General features: G+C 35.0%; 1 protein-coding gene across 5 annotated transcripts in view; it reads right to left on the bottom strand.

The window, feature by feature from the left end:
- Positions 1-7,522: 7,522 nt before the first annotated feature.
- The window catches only part of LOC126947718 (pancreatic alpha-amylase-like), a 67,959-nt gene continuing 56,979 nt past the window's right edge, over positions 7,523-18,502 (bottom strand). For 3 of the 5 annotated variants that reach the window (XM_050778725.1, XM_050778741.1, XM_050778745.1), the window contains 3 exons: positions 9,308-9,426; positions 9,072-9,197; positions 7,523-7,746 (listed from right to left, as the gene is read on the bottom strand). In XM_050778725.1, the coding sequence (XP_050634682.1) occupies positions 7,557-7,746; positions 9,072-9,197; positions 9,308-9,426 (435 nt within the window). In that variant the 3' untranslated portion in view covers positions 7,523-7,556. The remainder of the gene's footprint in view (positions 7,747-9,071; positions 9,198-9,307; positions 9,427-18,502) is intronic. The other 2 variants (XM_050778735.1, XM_050778751.1) reach the window with 2 other exon arrangements.

Raw genomic sequence — 18,502 nt, 5'->3', positions numbered from 1 at the left:
CTTGGCAGAAACTCTACAAGCCAGAAGGGAGTGGGGGCAATATTCAACATTCTTAAAGAAAAGAATTTTAAACCCAGAATTTGATATCCAGCCAAACTAAGTTTCATAAGTGAAGGAGAAATAAAATACTTTACAGATAAGCAAATGCTTAGAGATTTTGTCACCACTAGGCCTGCCTTACAAGAGACCCTGAAGGAAGCACTAAACATGGAAAGGAACAACCGGTACCAGCCATTGCAAAAACATGCCGATTCACAGCCGAATTCTACCAGACATACAAGGAGGAGTTGGTACCATTCCTTCTGAAACTATTCCAATCAATAGAAAAAGAGGGAATCCTCCCTAACTCATTTTATGAGGCCAACATCATCCTGATACCAAAGCCTGGCAGAGACACAACAAAAAAAGAGAATTTTAGACCAATATCCCTGATGAACATCGATGCAAAAATCTTCAATAAAATACTGGCAAAGCGGATCCAGCAGCACATCAAAAACCTTATCCACCATGATCCAGTGGGCTTCATCCCTGGGATGCAAGGCTGGTTCAACATACACAAATCAATAAATGTAATCTAGCATGTAAACAGAACCAAAGACAAAAACCACATGATTATCTCAAGAGATGCAGAAAAGGCCTTTGACAAAATTCAACAGCCCTTCATGCTAAAAACGCTCAATAAATTCGGTATTGATGGAATGTATCTCAAAATAATAAGAGCTATTTATGACAAACCAACAGCCAATATCATACTGAATGGGCAAAAACTGGAAGCATTCCCTTTGAAAACTGGCACAAGACAGGGATGCCCTCTCTCACCACTCCTATTCAACATAGTGTTGGAAGTTCTAGCTAGGGCAATCAGGCAAGATAAATAAATCAAGGGTATTCAGTTAGAAAAAGAAGAAGTCAAATTGTCCATGTTTGCAGATGACATGATTGTATATTTAGAAAACCCCATTGTCTCAGCCCAAAATCTCCTTAAGCTGATAAGCAACTTCAGCAAAGTCTCAGGATAGAAAATCAATGTGCAAAATCACAAGCATTCTTATACACCAGTAACAGACAAACAGAGAGCCAAATCATGAATGAAATTCCATTCACAATTGCTTCAAAGAGAATAAAATACCTAGGAATCCAACTTACAAGGGATGTAAAGGACCTCTTCAAGGAGAACTACAAACCACTGCTCAGTGAAATAAAAGAGGACACAAACAAATGGAAGAACATACCATGCTCATGGATAGGAAGAATCAATATTGTGAAAATGGCCATACTGCCCAAGGTAATTTATAGATTCAATGCCATCCACATCAAGCTACCAATGACTTTCTTCACAGAATTGGGAAAAAACTGCTTTAAAGTTCATATGGAACCAAAAAAGAGTCTGCATTGCCAAGACAATCCTAAGTCAAAAGAACAGAGCTGGAGGCATCACGCTACCTGACTTCAAACTATACTACAAGGCTACAGTAACCAAAACAGCATGGTACTGGTACCAAAAAACACAGATATAGACCAACGGAACAGAACAGAGCCTTTAGAAATAACAGCACACATCTACAGCCATCTGATCTTTGACAAACCTGAGATAAACAAGGAATGGGGAAATGATTCCCTATTTAATAAATGGTGCTGGGAAAATTGGCTAGCCATAAGTAGAAAGCTGAAACTGGATCCTTTCCTTACTCCTTATATGAAAATTAATTCAAGATGGATTAGAGACTTAAATGTCAGACCTAAAACCATAAAAACCCTAGAAGAAAACCTAGGCAATACCATTCAGGACAGAGGCATGGGTAAGGACTTGATGTCTAAAACACCAAAAGCACGGCAACAATAGCCAAAATTGACAAATGGGATCTAATTAAACTAAAGAGCTTCTGCACAGCAAAAGAAACTACCATCAGAGTGAACAGGTAACCTACAGAGTGGGAGAAAATTTTTGCAATCTACTCATCTGACAAAGGGCTAATATCCAGAACCTACAAAGAACTCAAACAAATTTACAAGAAAAAAAAACAAACAACCCCATCAAAAAGTGGGCAAAGGATATGAACAGACATTTCTCAAAAGAAGACTTTCATACAGCCAACAGACACATGAAAAAATGCCCGTCATCACTGGCCATCAGAGAAATGCAAATCAAAACCACAATGAGATACCATCTCACACCAGTTAGAATGGCAATCATTAAAAAGTCAGGAAACAACAGATGCTGGAGAGGATGTGGAGAAATAGGAACACTTTTACACTGTTGGTGGGATTGTAAACTAGTTCACCATTGTGGAAAACAGTATGGCGATTCCTCAAGGATCCAGAACTAGAAATGCCATATGACCCAGTCATCGCATTACTGGGTATATACCCAAAGGATTATAAATCATGCTGCTATAAAGACACATGCACATGTATGTTTATTGCAGCAGTATAGACAATACCAAAGACTTGGAATCAACCCAAATGTCCATCAGTGACAGACTGGATTAAGAAAATGTGGCACATATACACCATGGAATACTATGCATCCATAAAACAGGATGAGTTCCTGTCCTTTGTAGGGATACGGATGCAGCTGGAAACCATCATTCTCAGCAAAGTATTGCAAGAACAGAAGAGCAAACACTGCATGTTCTCACTCATAGGAGGGAATTGAACAATGAGATCCCTTGGACATCGGAAGAGGAACATCACACACCAGGGCCTATTATGTGGAAGGGGGAGGCTTGAGGGGGGAGGGATGGCATTGGGAGTTATAACTGATGTATATGATGAGTTGATGGGTGCTGATGAGTTGATGGGTGCAGCACACCAACATGGCACATGTATACATATGTAACAGACCTGCATATTGTGCACATGTACCCTAGAACTTAGAGTATAATAACATAATAATGAGCTCACTTGGGACATGTACTGAGCTAATGCACCAACCATTCTGTGTGACTAGTCACACTCTATGATTGTAAGTTTGTTGGTTCAGTTCAACTTATAAATGAAAGTCGAATTATATGGTAGTAATGATTTTCAACACAAAGAGTTATTTTCCCTTCTAAGAATGGAGAAATAACTCAGTAATTTCACAGGCCGAATTAGATCTATAGATAAAATGAAATATCTAAAGGACGAAACTGTTAGTACAAATTGGTTTTACAAAGTACTAAGAACATAGTAAAAATGAGTTTCAAATTTATTATACTCAGATGAATGTGGCATCATTTTCCCAGTACTGTTTTAAGAATCCTTCATTGACTTACTAGGTTTATAGCTCACCAAATAATTTACTGCCATTATGGCTTAAAAGTCCTGAAAACATGATGGGTTATTGCCAAAGTACTTGACTTCCCCATGATTTTTATGACCTCAGAAATCAGGGTTAACCAGAAATTACTTAAATTTGAGAAGAAATAGGAAAAAAAATGAGAGAAATATCTCTATTACAGGGCCACATCTTCATTAAAAATGTTCTCCTTCACAAAATAGATACATTTTTTCTCTCAATTTTCTCTTTCATTATTATCTCAATTCATTTTACAAATAACTATTGATCTCTTCATAAGACATTCTGGATAATGTCCTGAGACTAAGGATTCAATAAAAGAAAAAAGCAGATGTTTCCCACAGTACTACGTTGAGTGCTAAGAAGTACAGAGAGTACTAACAATAATCAGGGGACTTGACCTAATACTGAATAAATATTCATGCAGGATCACCATTTGAATTAATGTTTGAATGATGAACAGGAATTAATTTGGAGAGGAGGTAAGAAAAGAACATTCCATGTAGAAAGAGCGGAATGTCTCTTGCATTAAAATTAAAGAACTAAAAGATCTTGTTGAGTGGCAGTAACTAAAAGATTAGTATAGTTAGAGATCAGAAATTAAAGAGGAGAATTGAGTGAGGTAAGACTTCAAGGGAGTACAGGGTTACAGGTCCTGTTAAAAATGTTGGCTTTTTATCCTAAGGTAAGCGGTAGTGGTCTTCTGATTTGAAAAGATCACTCGGATTCCATGGTAGATAATGGAATGGTCAGAGAAAGGACTGAAGTGGATGCTGATGCTGCAGTCAACTCCTCAATAATCAGCATAACTGGATGTAAGCTATTCTAAAAGTTAAAATTTCAACTAATAGATATGCTTGATGTTTTATTCTCTGAGAAAAGCTCTGTAACCTCTTGTACAAATACATTCCCTTGCACAAAAACTGATATCCCATTATAAAACCCCTTTCAAATATCCTTTTTGAAGCTTGCTAGCTTATGTCTCTAATGTTTATCTTGTCTCTCCTGCTTGGGATAAAGATACATGTGCACCACTACCTGTGTATCAAGGGAACTCTCCTCTACACCTCTGCTAACCACTAAATTTCTTAGACTGGCTGTCTGGTCACTGTCTTATAAAAATGAAAGAATGCAATTCTGACATGTTAAGAAACTAATATGAAGTGGTCCCAACCCCTGGCTTGTGTTTACATTCTTTGCTTACATTCTGCATTGCATTTGTTATAAACAATAAAGTCTGGCTTTAAATTAGGAGTCGGTAGTCTTATCACCATATGGCTGGAGGTAAAACAGGAGATTTTGGTCATTTATGGAAAGGATTACTAGATAGTAGATGTAGAAAGAGAAAAGAACATAGTGAAGTAATAGTTAGAAGGCAACAATCTAAAGTATTCAGTGCTTGATTTGTTCTGGGAAACGTAAGAGAAGAGGGTTTCCAACGTTAGCCCCAGATTTCTGAATTGCAGGACTGAATAAATGGTAATACTAGTTCCTGAGTTTGGGAGTAGTTATAAAAACAGGAGCCAACCATGCTAAGAACTGAGTTAAGAGCATTCCAAAAAAGTACAGAAACACATACAAAAGTCCACAACATAAAATAAAATACATGGCATGTTCAGTAAAATGATGAAAGACCAGAATACCTAAGGCTACGGGATTCTCAAGGGAAAAGAATAGAACTGACTGGAGAGCTAGGTTCATATCTGATAAGATGTGGATTTGTAGGCTACCATGAGTAGTTAGAATTATTCTGAATGCAATAAAAATTTAAAAGTTTTAAGAATTAAAATTTTAATTGGAATTAAATTATATGAATATAATGTTGTGGTCTTTAGTAAAATGAAGGGGGAGAGTGAAATAATGGAAATAGGAGACCAGTTGTAGGGTCGTTTTAGAATGCAGGGAAGAGATAATTGTGACCTGGATAAAGGCATGACAGAGGATACAAAAGAAGTGCAATATAACAAGAAATATTTTGAAGATACAATAGTTCATGCTAAGGTTTATATGAAGAGATAATGTTGTTGAGCTAAAGAGAAAGAAGTTAGAATATATCCTATGTTTCTAAGCAGTAAGAAAATAATGTAGTAAAAGTTTAATGAAAAGGAAAAAGTGAAGGTTCCATTTTGGATATTTAATTGTGAGATGTCTGTGGAACATGGAAGTAGTGATAATAAGCATCTGATGGAAATACGAGGCTGAAGTCCAAGTTCAGAATTGAAGATACCTAGGTGTCCACACAAAAATATTTGCTTAAAATCCACGGAATTTTTTCCAATGACCTAGAGAAGAGAAGATAGAGAAAGAAGATAAATAGATGAAAGTTAGGACTTAGATGGAACAGAATAAGATGATCCAGTTAAAAAACAAAAACAAACAAACACAAAAACCTGAAAAAGAGTAATCAGTGAGACAGAAGGAAATCAGGAGACTAGAAAAACAGGACTAGAGGAATATAGAAAGAGAAAGTGACCCACCATCTTGAATACTGGTGTGAAATGGTTTAAGGTGAGGATAGAGAAGAATATTGGACTGGTAACATAAATGTCATTCATGATGTTGTCAAGATCAGATTGAATGAAGTAACAATGGTGAAAACTGGACAGTAGACACATGAATAATGATGGAGGAAGAGGATGTGCAGAGAGTGTGATAAAAAGAGGTATTTAATTAGGAGAGGGAGCAGGGAAATGAGCAAAGAAATATACCCCGAAGAATATCTGAGGACGGTCATTGATGTTTTTAGTTGGAAGACTGTAATACATGTAATCTAGGATGACTAATGCAGAAGAAAGGGAAAGACTGCTAAATCAAAAGAGGAAGGACAATCCAAAGTCCTCTAAATGATAGAAATGGAATGGTATCATTAACATATGCAGATGAAATGGCCTTTCTTAGAATGAGGTGTACTTTCTTCATTATAAAAGGAGAAAAAGAGGAAAATGCTAGGAGAAAATGCAGGACAGCTCTCCAAGTGGCCTTGGACCAACCCAGTTTTTCCCTTTCTCTCACTTGTGCTTCTCAAGAATAGCTGTAGAATGAGCTGGGAATGCAACATCCTGAGATAAGGCTCAGACTCTCTTACTGTGTCTCTTAGAACAGCTTTTCTTTGAGTGCTTTAGCCCAGTGATCATGTGATGCCTGGGTTATAAAATACAGGGCAGGCTTCTTTCAAGGGTTCCTCAGCTGTGGTACAAATAGGGCATGTGCAAATGAGACTTCACCACTCTGGGCAAACTGTGTGAGTCTTGGGAGGCTGGCTCCTCATGAGCCCCAGGCTTCTGTGTCCCTTGATGCCTATCTGTAAGCAATAAACCTGCTTCATGCAACTTTATTCTTGTATGTTCTAAATCACTGGACTCATTCAAGTAGTAGAAACTGCAGCCCAAGATGCAGTGAGCCAAAATGGTACCAACGCATAGTGAATCTGCTTTGTGGCAGGAACACTTTATAGGTGAAAAAAAGAATAGATAGTTTCCGAGTTGTGGCCTCTATGCTCTCATTTAAGTGTAAACAAAACAGCTGAGAGTTATAAGGAAACCTAGATGAGAGCCCTAATGAATTCCATATTTAAAGTCAAGATGAAGAAGAATGAATAGGTAGAGAATTGGGAAGAAAACCCAGACTACAAGGTGTCGTGAAAACCCTAAGTAAATATCCATATTGTAGAATAAGAAAAAGAACAAAAAGTCATAAACACCAAGTCTAAGCAGTGAGAAAAACAATGAAAAAAAAGAAGAAAGAGTATAAAGTAGGAGAAGATTCCAGTGAGCTCAATAGAATTAAGAACTGTAGATTGTATAATTTAGGTTTCTTCTATTGTTTAACGTTATTAACATGAAAAGTACTTGCATATTATAAAAACCATACAACCGGGCTAACTTTGTATGGGAATCAACATTAAACCAGCAATTCCTAACTAACTGATAAAAACACTCTTTGGAAGAATTACAGAATGACAGAAATTAAAGGTAGACAGTTGGGTAAATGATGCTAATGACAACAAACATATTGGTTAAGATGCTTTTCTTAGTTCATATGTTAAATGAGTTAAAGTCAGTCTTCTGAAGCATAATGATGTGCTGACTGTAATTATCTAATAATTATACAATAAGTAAGTGGGATTTTCATACTATTGAGTTTTTTTCTCAATTTTTCAAATTGATTACTAATCGGAGCTTTGTCTAAAAATTAATGAAATATAAATATTACTGTATACGTAAGAAAAGAAACACACTTGGCTATTGTTTTGAGGATATGCATTTAATTTTAAATTTTATAATTTAGATTCAACATGAATTGCAATAAATGGATCTTCAGCAGAGTTACTAATAGAAAATTGAGCTTTGCCATCATTAGAAACGTAGATTTTAATGCCTGTGCAATTGCCATCAATTTTATCTCCAGAAATGACATCACAGTATGTGCCAGCAGGAAGACCAGTTTGCAAAGTTGAAGAAAATGACCTGGAATAAAATATTTGAGATTTAACTTCAATACAATTAAAAGCAGGAATACAAACTAACACAAATAAACAGCATAACTTTATGTTGTAGAACCCTAAGCAGACAAGGTCTCATTAAGAAGAAAATCCATATGCCTCTCTAGTAGGTGTAAATAGCTTTCTCAGGACCAAAAGGAACCTTAGGCAAACTGAGCAAGTCCCTGGTCAGTAGTGAAAATATTACCAGAAAATCAAACTTGAAGAATATCAGTGAAGATTGGCAGGAACGGTCACACTTTGATAAAAGTGCTACCTTAGTAAATTCAAATTTGTTCTCAACTGAACTTAATACCAACTACTTTTAACAATTTAAAGGGTATTATTTTTTAACCTCCTTTTTTCTCTCATGAGGTTAAAAAGAATTTGGGTGTACATACAAAGAATCTAGCATTTCTATGAAGAAGTGATCATTTGAAATATAAATCTTTTTCACAAAAATTTATTTTGGTATTCTCATCCACAAAAGAAATTAATTAAAGAACCAGACATCAGCCTTTTTGGCAGGAAAGAGATTGACTTGACTTATATATTTATTTATTCATTCATTTTTCATCAGTGAAATATAATTTATATTAGAATGAGCTAAGTGTGAGTTTCAGTTGGCCTTGGACACAGACAATTCAACTGTTTGCAAGGAAGTCTTCTGAGCTATATGTTAGGGAATCATTTATACCACAGGCAAAGGATATAAGAATCACAGATGAAAGGCCAATAATGAGAAGTTTCAGAACTAAAACTCAAATCTCCCGAAGCAAATCATTAACCACAAGATACATATTATTTATATATATGCTTTAAAAATGTGATTTGTCACAAGGAGACAGAGAAGTGAAGAAAGTATACCAAAAAACTAGGTAGAGCAGTCCTTGAGAAAAACAGTTAGAAATAAAGGTATTTTAATACTGAGGCAGCATTTTTCCATGATTAAAAAAGCAGGACTACAAGACACATTCTTTTAATGATTTCACAACCCTTATATTAATTACTTTGTGTATTTTGTGGCATGTGTAGGTGAGCATATGCATGTTAATTCTATGTATGTATAAGATACTGCAAGGGTACACAGAAAGGACTCTGCTTACAACAGAAAGCCCTTATGAAAAGAGGAGAATGAAGGAGTAAGAACCATCATCATTTTGCTTCTGCCCATTGTTGATCGCTATTGTCTTCTTGCTCCACCGACTAAATGATTTTTCAGATACCATAAAAAGTAAATGAACAGAAACAAAAAGAATGAATCAAGAACATACTGATACAAAATATTATTTTTAATTGATATTTACTTACCAGTCATCATTGTTGAAAACAATGAATCCTTTGTTTCCTCTTCCAAAAGCCACTTGGTTGCTCCCATTATCATACCAGTTTGTAAAAGGCTCACCATCCACTACATTGCGGAAAGCAACCATGTTCCTACAAACACAGTAACATAAAAAAGTTGATATTCTTAAACTTCAACTGTTTTAAATAAAATGCTAAAGAAAGTTTCCTATTAGAGGACATGTCAAAATAAATATTCTCACCTTATTTGGCGCCATCGATGTTCACAGACCCAGTCATTGCCACAAGTAGTGTCTGGATTAATAGTAACTTCTTTAATTACTCCATTATTATTTGGTGGCCCAACCCAATCATTAACATCCTTAATTGGGGGGGAAAGCCAAATTTTAACATACATGTATTTACCTCTTCCTTCTCCTTTACACCAAACCCAACCTATCCTGTTACTTATGTCTCTGCAGTCAGTGACTTTATCTAGAATCCAATGCCTTCATTAATTTTTATAGCCCTTTACTTGGTCTTCATCATCTCTCTATGCTCAGGTTCTTTTCTGCCGTATTAAAAACAAAGGTAACAAATTTGTATACTCTCGTTTTCATTCCAAGGACCTGCAAAGGCTTCTTTGCTCTGTCACCCAGGCTGGAGTACAGCTACACGATCATAGCTTACTGCAGCCTTGATCTCCCAGGCTCAAGCGATCCTCCCATCTCAGCCTCCCAAGTAGCTAAGACTGTTGGTGTGCACCACCACACCCAGTGCATTTTTTTTTTTTTTTTTTTTTTTTTAATTTTCGATACAGACGAGGTCTTCTTAGCTTGCTCAGATTTGTCTTGAACTCCTCAGGTCAGGTGATCTTCTCGCCTGGCCTCACAAAGTGCTGGGATTACAGCTGTGAGCCACTGCACCTGGCCTGCAAGGGCTTCTTAACACCACTGTAAGCCATGCAATGTCATTGTAGTGGGCAGGGCATTAGTACCAGGAACACAAAGATTCAAACACGGGCTCTATTACTAGTAGCTAAGAAAACTTAATCAATATATATAATTCACTGTGTCTCAGTTTTGTCATTTGTAAAATGGGAATATTGTTTATCTTTGCTCTAAAAATTAAGTAGTGTATCTGAAAATGCCTTGAACGTGACATGTGCTAAATAAATCTTAGAGTCCTTCATGCTTCTTTTCAGATAAATGTACAAAACAATACATCTGAACATTTTTTATTAATTGACCACATTTTTAATATTATGTTTCTCTGATTGACACTTTAAAAAATATTAATTAAAAAAAAAAAAACAGAGTAACCCTAGGAAGGTTTTCAGTGTTGACCTTAGAATCATGTCATATGGTGAAAAGTGAACAAAACTAAGAGTTTTTAGCATGCAGCAGTCCTGGCAAAGTGGAAACGTTATAGTAATAGGAAAAATAAAAATACTCTCTGACTCCTAACGTCAGAAATAAGACCAATTAGTAGAAATTATAAGAAGTTGGCTCGATATAAAAGTACACCTTCTAAATATTAAAGCTGTTTAACAATAAAATCAGTTGCTGTACAAACTAGCCGACTTCTCAAACTGAAAGGAATCTAAAGAAGCTAGCTAGATATCAGTGTGACTCATAGGAAGGAGGAATTTCTGCTTTAGACATGAACTCTCTGATGCTGTTTCTGAACCCTTTGTTTAAAAGAAAACCTTCTACTAGCTTTTCAAATATCTTTACACTCTTATTTCTCTGTTCCTTTTTGAAACTACTCGTCAGATTAATGTCTTCACCACACTCCCCAAAGTTTTTCTCATTCTTATCTTTCTTGGAATACTCTATAAATTTCTATTCTTTAGTACATATAATTTCCATCCTCTTATAGGACACTTTGCCTGTTTAACTTAGCTCAACTGACTCATTTCCTTGTATTCCATATAACTTTTTAAAAATACTTAACAAACATGTTGTTCTCACTACGGGCAGATGATGTTTTAAGTTCTCTACAAGTGTTGGCATATATAATCTTGCTATCAACCCTGAGGTAGATACTTATTAGAAATATGTTGTTCACTCCCTGTGTCTAGCTCTTATTTTTAAGTGTTTTTTTTTTTTCCTGTTGGCTAGGGGGATGTTTGCCATATCTCTGAAATAGCTTGCGTACCCTTTTTCAACAAGTAATATAAATTTTACTGCTTTAATATAACCTGCCTAAAATCAGAGCCCTGTATCAGGTTTACACATAATTAAATATTTGTTGAATAAATACATAATTAATAGTTGTCATATTAAGTTAGAACAAGATTGCCTCCTTTTTCTTGAGAAAGGGATATTTTGAACAACTTCAAAACTTACGTTTCCATTTTGAATATTTCTTGGCCAACGGTAGCTTGACATTACTCGTGTAAATCCATAAGGATGAGCAAGCATAAATCCAACTGCCATTTTATACAGCATGAAAGTTACATAATTATATGATCATAGAATATCAGAATATTCTTCTTACCATCATTAAAAGATGTGTTAAAAAAAATAGAGAACTTTGTTTTCTACCTGGCGTCCCAGAAGGTAAGAATAGAGGCTCCTCCAGCCCCATGTCCTCGTTGATTGTCATGGTTATCCACAAAGACAAGTGCTCTGTCAGAAGGCATGAAACCCCAACCTTCTCCCCAGTTCCTATTTTTGAAAAATAAGATATACTTTGATGTATCATTTCACAATTGTTTTAGAGTAATTTAACTGTGCATCTCTTTCTGCAGGGCATGGCATCTGAAGATTAATTCTCTCTCTAATTAAATGGTTAGTCTGCAAGATATATATTTACACACACATATATATACACACACTCCATACACACTCATGTGTGTAATCTACATATATAGTCCATATTTGTATATACATGTTTGGAATACTTATATTCATATTACAAATATAAGATTTTTGTTATTAAAAAAAGGTCTTTTTAGAGGTTTCAGCATAGTATAATTTAGAGGCACTCCAGAAGGATCAATATCCATATCACATTATACAGAATGTCAAACTAGATTAAAATAAGGCTTCAATACTGTATTGTTACCATATAAATATTTTAATATTTTAAATTAATATATGTAAATTCTACGGTATGGACATTTTGTACATACTTTATAAATGATGGGATCATTTTAATAATAACCCGGCTTTAAAAGATTATATGCAAACATCAGTCAAATCTAGTATATTCATCTCGTACTTAGATGAAAATTCCTAGGGAATGTTTTGGGTTCTGAGGCATGCTGTCTTGTGACAGACACTCTAAATACAAAAGATGATTCATTCGAGATTAGGGCACTAGAATACTTATCATTAAAAATTGCCTCCTTGATAGTTGTCTGAATAAGAATGTCCCAGAAGATCACTCACACTGGGGTAGTATGACTAATAGATCTATGAAATAATTCAGGGGAAAATTTGTATTCATTTACTTTAAGTAAGACATCTTCTCTCCATTCCACTTGCGAATAACTGTGCCGAGTTTTGCACCATACTTGAATTCTGTCACCCGGCCATTTCCAAAGTAGTCACTGCTTTTAATTGGCTCATTACCCAGATCAATTACCTAGTAGAAATTTAGGAAAAAAGAACATTTTTCATAAGGTCTTTAAAGCATTTTAACCAATAATTTAATATTGTATAACAAATAGCTTTAAGCTATTTATTATTTGTTTTTGTCTTGTTTTGTTTTGTTTTTCAGAGACAGGGTCTTGCTATATCGTCCAGGATGGTCCCAAACTCCTGGCCTAAAGCAATCCTGCCACAGCCTCCCAAAGTGCTGTGATTCACGAGCCACTATAACCAGTGCTATTTGTTATATAAAATGCTCAAAATGGTTTTCTTATTCTTATATCTCAACAGGTAATATTCTTATATTTTTTGATTAAGTATACACAACAATATTGAAATAAACATAATATCAAAGTTACCTGCTGTCCTGTGAGAATACTTACCTAATTTTTAGTCTTGTACATCAATGATAATAACAGCTCATACTAATACATTTACTATCTGACTGACATTTCTTGATAAATATAAACTCGTTTCATTTCCAAAGAAAATACATAACTATTGTCAGTATCCTACATTCTGTGTACCTCCATAAAACCTGTTGTGATAAAGAATTAGATATGCTGTATCTGAAGAAGAGGAGGTTAAAGAACAGTGTTTTACATAAATGACTCAGTCCTTATCCTACAGAAATTGCATTTTTAATTGAATCTGCCATTAATTTTCTAATGAATAAGATGATATTTTATATGCATATATGTATTGAATGTACCTCCTGGAAAATGAAAGGTTTACTTCCTTGAGGAAACCAGTTACTGTTGAGATTATGCAGTTTGTCCAAAATTGCCTTTATGTCTCCAGGCCACATGTGCTTGGAAGCATCAAGTCTGAACCCTGCAACTCCCATGTCAATGAGATTGTTCATATATTCGGCAATCTTGGAACGCACATAATCCTTCTCCAGCGCAAGATCAAGAAGACCAGTCAGACGACAATCTCTGACCTGTTGAGGTAAAAATGTTATGACTGATTCATAAAACCTCACTTTTCACCTGAGAATCCATTTGCTTATTCATGTATTCAGTAATTCCTCAATAGTTGTTCTATAGGGACTTCCTTGCATTAGGCACTGGGGATGCTCACATTCTACTATAGATGTATCTTTCAAATATTTTATAGTAGAAGATAGAGAATTTAAGAAATAAAGTCCATGAGCTTTTGAATTGGTTGTAAGCTTTTTAAAAGTGAGCTTTTTAAAAGTGTGTATTGATTAAAACTCTTAAATTAATATTTAAAAGTTTTTAAATATGGATTTGAGTTTCTTAGTCAAACTTGTTAACCTGTGTCCCTAAGAGATCTAAATTAGTATTTAAACTGAAGCTCAATTAGCTACATGTCTATAATAAAAGGCGTATATCACTCTTTATTCATATCACTGTCTTAAAAAAAAATTACCTGAGTAGCATCATTATAGTTCTCGATATCTCCACTTGAAGTTTTACATTTACCATCATTAAAATCCCATCCAGAATATGGGACTGCTGGAAAGTCCCTACTTCCAGGGTTGAAGTAACTTCCACAAGTACTGCTTGTTCCTGCACTCACGGCATTACCACACATATGATTAATTACAGCATCCACATAAATACGAACCTAGAAAGCAAAGTTTCTACTTCAGTGTGACTGACAGAGAGGTAGACCCTGAAAGCATTACTGATTAAAGTTTATAGTATGTTAATAAAACTCCAAAATATTTCATTATATCTTATAACTATTTTCCTACAAGATCAAAAGTCAACTGTGAAAGGAAAGTAATGTGAACTAAACACCTACATTCATTCTAGACACTTGGTCAAATATTTAGAGTAATGATAAATTGAGAGAACCAGAAACTACCATAAATAGGAGGAAACACAAAAAGCCCATTTCGGGGAGACAAAACACAGATGAGACTGGAAAGGTGACTGTTTTGGAAATGTCAGTGGGTCACCAGGAGAAAGCCTGTACTCTCTACTTAGCAGTTGAAGACAAATAAGGTAGATATTAGTCTCCAATTATGCTGCTCATTAAATAGAGAAGCGAGCTATTCACCACGAAAAACCCAGGAATTACTGATGGAAACAAAATTTACCTAAAAAAGATAGCAAATATTGTAACTGGAATTATACTTCCTAACCAGAAAAGTCTTTCCAGGATATATGGATAGTTATAAGGGTTAAAATTTGATGTTTTTCTTTAGAAGTAAATTCTGCTCTAAACTTTAACTTATCTCTTTAGTAGACAGAGAACACGTACACAAATATTTACAAAAGTTAAACATAAGACAACAGTTAATTTTAAGTCTTAAAGAATGAAGTACAATTTAAAAAATATATAAAATATGGAAAACTTTCTGCTCAAAGGGAGCAAGAAAGAAGAGAGAAATCATTTTCCTATCTGTTATTTTTAAAAGAAACTAGAGTTCACTTACCCCAACATTGTTACATCTAGTCACCATATTTCTAAACTCATCTTCATTTCCAGATCTCGTGCATAATTTATAGCTAACTGGTTGGTATCTTTCCCACCAAGGTCTTGAAGGGTTGTGAATTGCAACATTTTCATTTGGTGGAGAGACCTACAAATTAAACAGTCTTAATAAGCACCAAATTGTGTCTTACTGTATAACACTGGATGTTCTAGAAACTCATCAATAATATAAAAATATTCTTGAATCTTTGTATATGCAGCTATCTTTTGAAAATATTAACAGCACATTGGAGGATTCTCGTTGAAGAAAGATTATCTGAGAAACAAAATATAAAGTTGCCAAAAATACTACATTGTTTTTTCCTCAGAAAACTGTTTTACTTAGAATACTTACCTGGGAAGTAAAATGTTGCCCAAGATTCACAGATCAGATCAGAACACTGTTTACTATAAACACAGTGAATTCTGCAATTTATACTATTAATAAATACCCACCTGAACCCCTCCAAATCCCTTGGGAGCTAAATATCGCTCACATTCAAGAGCAATATCCACCCATCGCCATTCAAACAGATGAACGATAGATGTCCGTCCTTGTTGTGTATTTGGGGAATACTGAGCCCAGCAGAACCCCATGGTTAAAAGCAACAGAAAGAACTTCATTTTGCTGTGAAGTTGTCAGTGTCCTTTCCAGAAACTATTTATATTCCTGTAAGAAGCACATTTTACAAAGTAAATATTAGCATTAATCAATACTTGAGGGCAAAGTGTTTATTCGTAATCTGAAAAGGTTTATCAATAATAATTTTAACAGGTGAAGAACATTAAAAAGTCTCTCATGGAAATAACTTAAAAGATCTTTTAGAAACTAATGTTTTTTTTTTTTTTTTTTTTGCTTATATCAGCACTTTTATTTTTCCTTTCACAATGACGTGTTGCTGTGGCCTAATGCTCTCAGATAACAGTAGAAAACCAAAATTTGTTGTCATCTCTTTCAAGATCGAGAATTGCGTACAAAAAACTTTACATAAATTAAAAGGAGGAATACATTTACAGCTATAAATGTGAACTGCTTCCAACTCAAGGCAAGTAACAGCCCACAGGGTTCTGGCAGACAACATAAGCTAAGAAAGGAAACTGGGTCCTATGGCTTGGACTTTCCAACCCTGACAGATTGACAGACAGAAACAACTGGTTCAGGAGTCCTTGTCAGCCTCTAGACAAATCCCAGAACACTCAGCCCTGACACATTAATAACCTGCACACATCAGAGACTGCTGGCCATGCAGACTCACCAAGCCACAGATTTGTCTTCCACAAGCACGTTTTTAGCCATGAAGTGACCAAGCCACATGTACTAAAGACTGAAATCCAAGATATGTACAGATACCAAGGGGAACTGTTAATTTGAACGCAAGGTCAAAATCAGCAACCATTTCTACAGTCCAGTGCTGATATCAGATACAAGCTTCAAGGACAACTTCTTTTCTAAGGCTTATTCCAGTTTGGTGAGGCTAGCATGAGGTATATGCATCTGCCAGGGGCAAATTTATACTTCTGAATTAACCCATGCAGCAAATTCTAGACATCTGCTCACAGTCCATTTAGAAGCATTTGCGGTGGACGATGGAGGGGGCCAACTCGTTGTACCACTGCTTGCTAATCCACATCTGCTTGAAGGTGGGCAGTGAGGCCAGGATGGAACCGCTGATCCACACCGAGGACTTGAATTCTGCATTAGATTATATGAGTATTTCAAAAATATATAGTTTGGGTTAATATTTTTATATATTTTATATTAACAAGAGAATCAAATGTAAAATTATCCTAAGGCATAAGAAATTATTGGCCAGTTTCAACTAAAAGAGAAGTTTTCTGGAGAAAATGCAATACCTAATTTATCTTTTTACCTCTCATATCTACTATTATACCTTGCTGGTGGTGTGCATTGTACTGCTGTCAATTTGTGATAGAAATATTTAAACAGTGTCTTTTAATTAATATTCTCCTAATTAGTTAGTATATCTCAATTACAATGTCAGTGTTTTCTTTTCATTTATAGCATGTCATTTATCACTAAAAACTCTAAATATTCTTTCCAATGAGTTAAAAGAAAGAAAAACTATTCTCTGTTGGAACATGAATAGCAAATTTTCAGAAAATAATACTTGTCAAACACAAAGATGAAAAAAGAAATCCTAGTCAATTTAAAACACAGAGAGGACTGATATTGATGGAACACAAGTGTCTAAGATAGAATTGTACGGAATTCCTATAGTAACACCCAATTTTTGTAAACTATAGGTCCAGGAACAAAGGCTCCATTTTAGATCTCACTGTGTCTAAAAAGCAATCTTTCTTAGCAAAGTTCCAATATTCCTCTTCAATTTCAATATGACATTTTGTTCTAAGGTTAATAGATATTAGAAATATGTCCAATCACAGAATATCAGCTACAACAGGACAGTAAATATAGAGTAGATAATTCTGTGGCTTTGATTTTATTCCTAGACTATCAGAGAATCAATTTGGACTAGATGTAAGATCTTCATCATTTCACACATTCAATCCCAAATAAGGCAGTGTCATTGTGAAAAACTTTGAGTTTAGGTATGGTAAGGTATGTTACTAAATATTAATAATAATCACAGTACTGTGTTAAGGCATATATCTCAAAACATGTCTTAACATGTAGACATTGTGACAAGTGCTATATATTTGACAACATAATAAGTACATTTGGATGACTGAGTGAAACATGTCAGTTCCAGCAGAATTATTTATACGTGTGTGCTGGAGGACAGGGAGCTTGTAGCAGTGTTAGGCACTAAAGCAAGTTTAAAGCAACAACCCAGGAGAGTCCAAAAAGGAGGGAAATACTATGTCTGTTTTAGTCTGTTTGGGTCACTATAACAAAATACCATAAACTGAGTGTCTTACAAAAGCAGAAATTTATTTTCCACAGTTCAGGAGACTAAATTCAAAATCAAGCAGAGTTTGTGTCTGGTGAAGGCTAACTTCCTAGTTCAAAGAGGGTACCTTGTGGCTGTGTCCTTATTTGCTGGAATAGTCAAGCAGCTCATTCATAATAGCACTAAAAAGAGTTCCACTCCCAAATTCCTAATACTATGACCTCGGGTATTAGAATTTCAACATATACATTTTTGGGGTGACCATTCAGATCATAACAATGTTTGATTACTGAACTAATTCTAATAATGTTCTAATTACTGACAGATAACGATGGATTCACTGAGAATTCTGAGGTGTTCCTACTTGCCTACAGGGTTTACTATAATGTGTGTGTGTGTATATATATATATATGTACACATATATATAGTACATAAACTGTAGTGTATATATACACACACATACTGTAATGTGTATACTAATATATTTCTTGTTCAGAGAATAAGACAAGATCATGAGGTTGTATCTTAGAACTACGT

Source organism: Macaca thibetana, chromosome 1 (assembly GCF_024542745.1).
Source record: "Macaca thibetana thibetana isolate TM-01 chromosome 1, ASM2454274v1, whole genome shotgun sequence".
NCBI lineage: Eukaryota > Metazoa > Chordata > Mammalia > Primates > Cercopithecidae > Macaca > Macaca thibetana.
The sequence above is the reverse complement of the archived record's forward strand: the minus strand, read 5'-3'. Positions and strand labels throughout refer to the sequence as shown.